Source organism: Sphaeroforma arctica (assembly GCF_001186125.1).
Source record: "Sphaeroforma arctica JP610 unplaced genomic scaffold supercont1.557, whole genome shotgun sequence".
Taxonomy (NCBI): Eukaryota; class Ichthyosporea; order Ichthyophonida; genus Sphaeroforma; species Sphaeroforma arctica.
This window is the reverse complement of record NW_014040001.1, coordinates 49229-60230: the sequence shown is the minus strand read 5'-3', so window position 1 is coordinate 60230 and position 11002 is coordinate 49229. Positions and strand designations below refer to the sequence as shown.

Genomic DNA, 11002 nt, shown 5'->3' with positions numbered 1-11002 from the left:
TATAATATATATATATATATATATATATATTTGGGGCATTAGTCTGTCTGTACAATACAAAAGACTCGTAGATATATATATGTATATATCCATATGTATATAAATCGTGACTTGTGATCTCCTTACTCTTCTCTCCGCAATCAAGACTCGGCTTTCTTCTGACCCACACGTATACCTCATAGTGCCGCAGCCGGGAATATGGGAATAACCATAGCAGTCAATCTTTTTTTTGGGTGTTGCATATCACTAAAAAGAAATGTACATATTAGGTCAATCCAAGTGATTATGGAGCATGGCTGACCCCCCAAAGAGGAAGTGACACCAACACAGCGACTCCCATCGGAAATGAAGGATCTGGTATCGTGGTAGCAGGGAATGGTCTTTATGCAAGCCGTCAAATCGGCAAGAAGGTCGGCGTAGTCGCTGTGGTATGTTGGAACTAACTGTCTTTTGCACCTCACTGACAGAATGTTTGTTTTGGCGTTGGCCTATTCGTAACGAAAATTGGATATACTTTCGCTACGACAGGGTGGTGGCGGTACATACGCCGAGTACGTTGCAGTGGATGCAACTAAGGGTGCCTGGCCAATGCCCGATGATCTTGCGATTGAGGATGCCGCCAGTTTCTTTGTGTAAGTTTTCTCATCGTTTATTAAGTAATGGGATTAATATGAGGACTCCACTGTTGAAATTAAAATTCTCGCGTGTTTTGATATTGTGCTTCATGTACACGGCTGCTAAATAGTGCTCGTGCTTCTCCTACAGCAACCCGTATACCGCGGTAGGAATTGTCGATACCGTTAAGGAATACTGCAAATTCCATGGCAAGAAAGCCTCATTCATCCACACAGCAGCCGCCAGTCAGCTTGGTCAGATGGTAAGTTCCATTTTTTATTGCTTCAGTCCGCGATATGTTTGCCGAGCATACTATTTTGAAAGTAATTCTCTAAATTATGATGCACAATTCCTAGTCGATTGGAGCAGAGACTGTCAGATCATCGTATATAAATAATTCTAATTGCCAGATGTTGCGTATACCCGTTTTAGATTATCAAGCTGGTCGGCGACGATCCAGAAATAACTCTTGTGAATATAGTTCGAAGAGAGGACCAGAAGAAAATTTTGACTGAATTAGGTGCGGCGCACGTGATTGTCACCGATGACAAAGATTGGAAGGAACAATTGAAAAATAAGATCAAACAGTTAGACATAACCGTTGCTTTCGATGCCGTCGCCGGTGATAACACCGGACTTCTCCTAAGCATGTTGCCGAACAAGGTGCGGTTGCTATTGACTTTTTATTTTTCTTTTATCGAACTCACGATGATTTCAGGCTTCAATTAAATTGAATCTTATTCATTCGCCAATTTTCTGATTGTTTTCCACACTTAGGGCCACTGCTTCGTGTACGGTGGATTGAGTGGCAAACCGGTAGCTGGTATCAACCCCTTGGATCTGATCTACAGAAGTAAGCATTTGCACGGTTTCCTGCTGAACAGGTGGATCTCTGAAGGTGGAGCGCCATCCGCAACTACCAACACCGTATCATTGTTGATGCGTACGCGCGCAGCTAGTGCCAAGGTTAACCCTGGACTTAAACACGGCGGTTGGGCAAGTTCCACCTTTACCAATATTGCTCTGGAAGACGTGCACAAGGAGTTCTTGGACACGAAGGAGAATGGCGCTACGGGCAAGAAACTGCGCATCATGTTCCCAACGACTGCGGAGTAGGCGCCCACTGAATCTACTCAAGATCACTGGTAGTACATACGGAATCTATAGCAATGTGCTTTGCCGCAGGCATTGATCCTAGCGGTGACGTAGTATATACTATGCTGTACTTCTAACTTATGACGGACAGAGGTTTCGTGCTATTTCTCGAATTCAACTTTATATAAAGAAAAATAAACAAGCTACCCGTAAGATTGGTGTTGAACCCTTTTTTAAAATTTACACACGTGGAAGTTTACAAGCCTTGCACTCAAGATAATCTATAAGCCGTGACAATAGGTGCAGCTGCAAACTGGTTTGTAGAATGTTCTGTGTAATTAATGTGCTTAAAGTTCGTCCTCGAAAACACTGATGTTGCAGACTGTTGTGCTCTACATATTGACAAATGAGGCTACTATATTATCTAACAGGCTTCAATACGTTCGGGCTATGGCGTATACTACCATAGCCTTCTGTATATTGTGTAATTTTCAGAAGGCTATGATATTACGTACGGAAAGGTAGTACTTAGTATATTTACATTAACGCAATTTGAAATCGTGTTTACGCTTAACGGATTGAAGCCTATTTCATATTGGGATTATCGGTACCCTATATGTATATTTATTGGCAGTTCGGCACAATCTATTTTTGTTTGTTCTATCTGAATTGCTATTTTGTCATCATTCAGATCGTGCACGAAGTTTGCCAATTGTATTCTCACGCTACGTATACTATGGCGGTAGCATAGTGATTCACTTCTATCACATAGATAAGATTTGGAAACGGTATCTACTGTCAAAGACATCTATGAGGCATTTCAAGAGTCTGAGTCACTTACAGTTATGCGGAGCTACTTCTTCGTATAGGCTATCGAAACACCTGCTGGGCTAGAGGGGCCAGGTGTGTCAGCACACGCCGCCATTGGAAGTATTAAATGTGCAAGAGGTGCCGGGTGTTGTCACAGCTTCAGTAGGTGTTACAGATATAATAATCCGTTCCACAGGTGAGAGAACCCGCAGCTCCAGGACCTTGTGAATGTATTCACACTCCATCCGTCATGATGTTTCAAGCAATTAGCTTAGTGACCTTTGCGCCAGTCGGTGCATCTACCCGGGAGCATACACCGGTGGTAATTGTAGGTGTTAAGATTTACTGGGCACATTCTGCATCCATGAAAACCGTAAGCGTGTAGAAAGTATTTTCATTCTTGACGAGTGTTGTCCAGTTGCTTCGGATGATAGTGAGATTTGAATAAACATGAGATTTGCTAGCACGCCAACAAGTATGGAAGTCCATTTAAAATGAACATTGCATATCATTGTTGTGGTATTTGGGACAATAGCATGGATGTCCCTATAAGTTGTATAAATAAGGATGCATTATTAGACATAAAAATATCAAGATTTTGACAATGGAGTTCGAAACTTCGAGGCCAATATATACTTGCTAGCCACTAGTGGACGAGATACCTATCAAGATTAGAACAGAGATTAAGCATGATCAATTTTTCGTTGAGAGTTCGGTGTACAGGTCTGGCATGTCCAGATATTGTGATTGAAAGAAATTTTGTTATCTGTATATCCGTGGCGAGTTCGGTGTACAGGACTAATATGGTCAGGTATTGTGATTGAAAGAACAGTGTTTATCTGTATATATACTACAGACAACTGGGCTGAGGTATTTTGTGCTTCGTACCAAGCCGAATTACGATACTTCCGATTTTTCGCAACGGTGGCTCCCATGTTCGCACAATCTATCACTCCCGTGTGTACGTCTGATGACGTCTTCACGAACGCACGTGACTCACCGATTACTACGTATCCCTACAAACTATCAACAATGGGTTTTGCTGTCTATTAAAATTCTAAAACGTGTCTGTATTTCAGGTTCCCTACATATGTGTATATGTACACGAGTACTTGCTACATGAAGTATGGTTTCAAAGCATCTATGCAAGAGACCTGAAAGCAGTTTCTTCATGATGTATGTAAATATTTTCTATTTCGTATTTACTATTTACATTGTATTAAATTTATTTTGGTACCAGTATCGCATATCGGGGGGGGGGTACATACATACGAATCAGAAGCTGGCGAAAAGGCCGCCAGGGGCCAGCCGCCAGGGGTAGGGCAAAATCACAAGAAATTGAAGATAGAGCCGGTTACCGGTACAATGTACTCTTGAACAGTTGTACCAATATTTTCACAGTTCGGTATCAAAACTTCATAGCCTCCTAAAATAATATTTTAGGAGGGTGCGTAAATTTGAGTTAGTGGGCGAGCCATAGAGGGCATGTTCTGTGTATTTATTTATATGCCTGTTGCTTGCATTTTGTCAATCACACATCGTCCGCTGTTGAAGATGGAGTCTATCTATAATGTTTTCGCGGGGCTGAATGTATATGTCCAGATATTATTGTTCCTTATAGGGTGTATTATGGTTAGCTCGGTTCTAAAGTACGCCCGTAGACCTGGATTCGATGTGGATAATAAACACGTGCTCATAACCGGTGGCAGTGAGGGGCTAGGACTAGCCTTTGCGCGCGTCTGCTTAAAATTAGGTGCCAATGTTACGATAGTTTCGCGATCTAAGGTATATAAGCAATTAACATAGAGAAACCAGAGATTCAATTGTCAATGTAGCGCTAATATATCACTCAAGGCTCTATTCTACTACGGGGGTGTGCAGTATGTCCAATTTGCAATAGTTATCGGTAGACCGAAAGCTGAATGCTCACTGCTATACTTCATAAGCAATATCTTCCGGTATTCTTCACTGCTAAAAAACTCTTTCGATACACACAGGCTATTATGATATTATTCATTAAGTGCATCATCACAGGCTTAGCTTTTCGTCAGTGTTGGTTCTTCAGAGTTGGATTGTTTCATTTCAAGATGCGTACACGCACAGAACGACGCAAACAGTTCTACGAAATTTTTATTACATTATCAATGCTACATAATATCTGCTATCGTGTGTTCTCGACAGGCGTGTACTAGCATATTCTAGGACCTGACTTCGTTGTGTTACATAGTCCTCCGCTTTCCTTATGCACGAACGAATTTCTCTATATACATACAAACTATTAGCACCTCCACACAAAGTAATCGTGAATATATGCCAGGTGTTTATTTCACGTCATCGTTTTATTTTTATTTTCTGACGCTCTATATGAACATTTTTCAGGAGAGTTTGTCCCTTAATGCTTCGTTTGACTGTTGTGTCGTACTCTCATATATGTTGCCATGACTGTGCATACTTGTGCATGTGCATGTGCAAGTGCAAGTGCAAAAGTATAGGCCGAGTATCACTTATTGCAATGTTTTTGTTTCACATATGGGTAAATAGCGGTGTTTAGATTTATTGATTCAGGCGCATGTCCTAAATGTTCTGTGAAGTTCAGAAGGGTTTGTAGACACCATGTAGATTGCTTTAATCTGCTATATCAACCTCTATCTCCACTTTGTCCTGCAGGACAAACTTGCGACTGCCGTGCAAGAGTTGTCGGCTGACAAGAAGGCTGATCGTAAGCTGTTCTCATATTCGTGCGATGTCACCAACTTCGAGGATGTGCAGAAGATGATTGCCGCTTGCAATGAAGAAATGGTGCGTTTATTTATCATTTTCAGTGTCTTGGGTGCGATAGGGCGACCGACCCGAGATTCACTCGAAATATTAGATATCAAGCAACTAAGGTCTTATTTTTGCAACAAATTTCTCATCACACAGAACCGCACAACTGACGTGGTGGTGGTCTCCGCAGGCATGGCCACGCCCGGTCTCTTCCTGGAACAAAACATGAGTGTGTTCCACAAGCTAATGGATGTCAACTATTTCGGCGCCGTTCATGTTGCTAAGGCGTGCATGCCACCCATGATTGCGAACGGTGTGAAGGGCAGGATATCCTTCGTTAGTAGCGCCGCTGCTCTAACACCTTTTGTCGGTTTCACACAGGTTAGTCGCGTAGATGATTTTGGAGATACTACCTGTGAAACTTGTTAAATATTTGTTCCTTGGTACATTGCAGAGCCTCTGCGAGCGAAAAAGCCTCGGTTTATTCCCAACTTGCCGTAGTACGATTCACATGAAGAATATGTTTTGCTCTTAATAGATTTCTCTCACTCATACATCACAGTACTGTGGAAGCAAATCAGCGCTCAGGGGATTTGCTGATGCTTTGCGGTGTGAGGCGGGAAGCCAGGGTATTGATGTGAGTGTCATGTTCCCGTCAAATATTGACACCCCCGGCTTCGTTGAGGAGCAGAAGACAAAGCCCGAACCAACAAAAACAATCGAAGCCCTGGTGAGTTTTATCGTAAACGTGTCTTCCGTAGTTGGCTGTAGAGAACTAAAGTTGCTGCATCTGTAACTTGTGACTGTTAGTCGATGCGAGGATCAATTCTGCACCAATTTGCGAGTCAATTGCTGTATCTCACATGCTATTGGATACTATATTACTCACCGCCATCGTCACATGTATTGGATGGAATGCAGGGCGGTTTAGTATCACCGGAAGAGGTTGCAGAATACTTACTAGATGGACTGAAGAATGGTCACTATCAGATCACCAATGAGCTATTCCTAGAGCTCTCCAGGATACAGAGTAACGGTCTCAACCCACGCAACAGCCTCGTGACAGAGATGCTGTGGTATCCCATTGTCTGTAAGTAAACAATTTCTCTTCGTCTCTAATCATTGGGTCCTCGTCATAATAAATACATACACCAGGCTGCCTTGCCGAATTACTGTGCGCTTAGGGTACACTCCTTGAAACTTTGATTATTCTAAGAATGATACTAACCCACTCTACTTCTTCATCTTGCAGTTTGGGTCGGGACTTTCTTCACGATGTACACCGACTATGTGACATATTCATACTTCAAGACCACCAAGCAGTCTAAGAAAGATAGCTAAGCCCATACGATATAAATATCAAGGAATGAAAGACGGTAAGACAATCTGGGTCGCAAAGTTTTGAGGGCATTTTTATCCCAAAACCAATCCGTAGAACGGTTGATCCGGCGGGAATTGAGGAATTGAGGAATTGAGGAAATAGGAGATTGTGTATTTGGTCGTGCAGGCCTCTTACAACATACCGTGCCTACAACACCACCGATACCGTAGGTTGCCATCCACAATGACAATCGATTCTAAAATACATCTGTGCAAATGTGCCAAAAAAACATTTTGATACCCAGCAAGAAGCGCGTTATTTGAATACTTATTCTAGATTTATTTACCCTTCACGATCGCGGCGAGCACGGTCTATCTGCACTCTGGCTTCCGCGCGTTTCTTCAACTCTTCTTCTCTGAGTGTATCGTCCTTGTGCACCGGTATAAGACCAGCCGCGACTTGTCTCCACATACCCTCTGATAAATGGTTGAATTGCTGGCAAGCAATTCTCTGCATGGTTTTAGAAATAGGACATGTTAATGTATATATATATATATATATATATATACATATATATAATAAACAAATGATTGAATTGCTGGCCAGCAATTCTCTGTATAGTATTAAAAATAGAACACACACACACATATATATAATGCATGTAAGCATGTATTCGTGTCTTTCTTCTAGCACGTATGTATGTATGAGATATGAATTTGCACCATTTTCTTTTTCTTGGAAGCAATCTCGTATACTGGCGAGCACGATTAGCGAAGCACGCCAGCAAGTAGGTAAACACGCTCAAAACCGTCAATATACTAGCAAGTTCGTGCATGAAGCTGACCAATTGTACAGGCATTAATATTTTCCCAACCATACGACAGAGGGATACATAAGAATCATTGACCACATACAATCATTTCGAAAATGAGTTCTGAAATGGCGTAAATCTGTACACAGACAAATACACGAGTATACGTTTATCATTTTTGCGCTGAAGCACAGTCAAACGACACACCCGTGAACTTCATATCTAAGTTGGTTATCGCGGTCTTTTGGAAAATATAAACGTAAACATATACTGTACGCACGGAATTAAATTCCCATCGACCCATCCTATTCAATTTTAAAATTGCAAAGGTGTCTCATAGTCAAACGAGACTGCTATAGGGTCACACGTCCACACTGGACGTCTTGGTAGCGAAAATTCCTCCCACATAGGTATATAAATACATAATTGTATACATACACAAGAATTTTCCGTGGTAGTGTATACTGTGTACATAAAAACTTCTTGACATACATTGATTCTTTTGACTCTCGAGAAAATGAACGACTATTGAAGAGAAACTTACAGAGTCGCATGTCTCGAGCCGGATGTCGTGGTCGCTGAAGAACTTGTAAATGTCTGGAGTCAGCTTTCTATTTTGATCCCCAAGGCCTAGAACAACAATTTCTGACACGACAAAAATATGAAGGTTGAAGACAGTGCCGAGTTGGTACAACGATCACGCTATATTGTAGACTTAATGCTTGCTCAATATCGGCGACTCCAATTACGCTTGTGCAATTCATGTAAAAATAAGATAGTATGTGTACTCACAAAAGTATCAACAGACCACACACTTCTACTGATACGTGACCATACGTGGCCTGCGCATAAAGTTTCTATTGTAATAAAATAGAGCACATGCGTACACTGTCGCTACACATATAGAGTGGTATGTATTTTTGCGACCCTTACAGAGACATACCCGGTTTGGGGTGTGTGAGCGTGAATATCTTGCAGGCTTCAGGTGTGATGTCCTTATATGTTTTTACATTCCAAAGTAGAGTATGCTTCGGAAATAGAACACACGGACCGTATAAGAAGCGGTCGTTCACTCGAAAGCCCTTACTGTTATATCTGTTCGGGTATTACAAGAAGTACATTAGAAGTTGCCACCATGGTGGCAGGTAGGACAACACGATACGTGTATATGTGTTGCAAGTGCATAAAACTGGTAAGTGTTGCCTTTTCTTTCTTCCGGGGTTGCACACAGATAGTCTTGCCTAAACTATGTGTACGTGTGCGTGGTCACTTGCCCGGATTTCAGTACTGGTGACGAACAGGGCAAGATCCTGTTAACTGGGACTTAATATTCCATCTCAAATTCTTCTAAATGGCACCTCAGTTACACGAATGACAAGGCTAAAAAAATAAGTACACAGAAGGGCTCAGTTAATATCCAGACTTTCACGACAAGATGCACATACTTGTAGACCCAAGTCTGCCTTAACTCCTCCCCTGTGCCCATCATAGTACCGTGGTTTGTCGGATTCGAATACGCTCGACATACTCGCATAAGGACCCCTTGCCGTGAACAAAACGCGTTCCGTGTGCTCTGAAATATGCTCATAATCGTACGTTCTGAAGCTGTAAGTGTATCTGACTATGTTTACTGTGTAGTGTGTATCCAATCCTTAACAACTACTTCATATAAATTATAAAAGCACAAAATTGACCACTGTCATCAGACGGTCAGGGTCGTGTATTATTTTATATATATTTATTTATATATTTACTATTTTGTAGTTACGTGTGCTAAGCCGGTATAAATACAAGTACTGTGTGTACATGAATTAATCGCATCACACAACATACGGATACGCCATGACGTCGTGTGCATTCGACACCCTAGTTAGCGTACGCGCTCTGCGGTGTTAGATAAACTGTGGTGTGCATACGCCCTTCACTGCAGCTTTCATATTTTTCCCCTCCAAAATCAGGCACGACCCCATAAAGGTATTCTTTCGTGGTGAGAACACATAAATGGATACACGCGTCCGTGTTATAACATAAAGAGGTGCACAACCGTGGTTATAAACTATAGTGGTGTACAACCGTGCTCTCAACACAAAAACATTTCTCGTTATAACACGTTGAGGTATACAACTGTGCAGCATAGAGGTATTAACCCTAATAAATACGACACATAGGTGTACAATTACAAGTCACAGTCTCTACATACATTCGTAGTTATAACACATTGAGGTAATATCTATTCATTATAATTACACCATGAGCACGCCGTACGGAAGTATGGCTCCTGCAGGCCCAGAGCATCAGCAGATACTCTTCGACATGGCTGAGTACTTCGAATCAGGCCAACACTACACTCAAGTGGCACAGTGTCTGGAAGCAGGCCTTCTAGTACCGTGTGCACCGCGTGTGGAGATGTGCGCTCAAATGCGCCTGGGCAAGCTGTATGCCAGGTACGCTGAAGATAGCGCGGACCGGGCGCTGGACGCGCTCCAACGCGCGTGGTTGCTTGCCGGGTGTGTTTCGGGTATGGATGATGTAAAGGCAGATGTACTGTGCACGCTGTGTGAGGTGCTCGTACGCGTAGGTGATACGCATCAAGCCACAAGTAGACTGAGAGCGGCCCTGGCAGTGTGCCCACCTGTGCATACGAGCGCGTATTTCCGCATGACTCTATTGCTGGTGCGTGTGAAAGGCGAACAGGGAGATATGGACGGTGCTTTGAGTCTCATAGGCGGCGCAAAATTGAGTGCCATGTCTGCCGGGTTGGCAGAGATTGAGCTGTTGCTGAGCTTCTCTGAGGTGCACATTGCACTCACGGCTGGAAATCTCACCGCAACAAAAGCCTTGTTACAGCCCATCCAGCAACGATTAGGAGAATTCGAGCAGAAGCACGCGCAAGACAAGCAGGCACGCGTGGAGAGCATACCGTGGTTGGTGGTGAGTCATACCCACTACTCGTTGCTAAAGGCAACTTATATGCTGCAGTCGGCGTCCTACGAAGATGCAGTGAAGACCTTAGCGGCGCTGCAGAACAAGTATGGCTTGCGGCATTTGTTTGTACGAGAAAATGATGTTGGAAATTGGGCAACATAATCTGAGATTGACTTTACTGAAGTGCAGTTCACATATATTAGTATACAGTGTACATGCAACAGCTTGTATGTGTTGGCATTTGCCAGCAGTGTCGTACGCTTGTTGGACTTCAAATGGTGATGGTTACTCAGGGATACGAGATAGTGACGGGACCCATGTCGTATGTATTGCTGCACAAGCGTACGGGTCTGTATTTCTTACTTTTGGTCGCGCAAAATCACCTGAATTGAACGTATATGTTTCTACAGCTCATCCACTCACAATTAAGCACGTAGAGTTAGGCGTTCGAGGCAAGAGCATTCGCAAGTATTTTGATAACGTGTACTTTAACAATGCATTACACACTATTAAGGGGCATGTGGGTATTCATAAGCAATCATATTCGGGTATGCATCTATACACATTCTTGGATCCAATTGAGTAACTAAACAAAGCGGCTAGTCTTTTATATCAAAACATATACGTTTTCATGCATAAACATATTCACCTACATTAAC

General features: G+C 42.5%; 3 protein-coding genes across 3 annotated transcripts in view; all 3 read left to right on the top strand.

The window, feature by feature from the left end:
- Window positions 1–268: 268 nt before the first annotated feature.
- SARC_07218 (hypothetical protein) lies at window positions 269–1922 on the top strand (the record flags this gene model as incomplete). Its single annotated transcript, XM_014298857.1, has 5 exons — window positions 269–428; window positions 529–632; window positions 766–877; window positions 1048–1278; window positions 1393–1922. Coding segments are annotated over 5 exons (946 nt in total), but the record flags the coding sequence as incomplete, so codon positions are not given.
- A 2140-nt stretch (window positions 1923–4062) lies between these two features.
- On the top strand, window positions 4063–6384 carry SARC_07217 (hypothetical protein; the record flags this gene model as incomplete). Its single annotated transcript, XM_014298856.1, has 5 exons — window positions 4063–4305; window positions 5188–5319; window positions 5443–5667; window positions 5849–6016; window positions 6208–6384. The coding sequence occupies exons 1-5, from the start codon at window positions 4075–4077 to the stop codon at window positions 6382–6384; spliced, it is 933 nt and encodes a 310-aa protein (XP_014154331.1). The 5' UTR covers window positions 4063–4074.
- A 2821-nt stretch (window positions 6385–9205) lies between these two features.
- Window positions 9206–11002, top strand: part of SARC_07216 (hypothetical protein) — a 4382-nt gene continuing 2585 nt past the window's right edge. Inside the window, exon 1 of the mRNA XM_014298855.1 lies at window positions 9206–10447. Within this exon, the coding sequence (XP_014154330.1) occupies window positions 9669–10447 (779 nt within the window). The 5' untranslated portion in view covers window positions 9206–9668. The remainder of the gene's footprint in view (window positions 10448–11002) is intronic.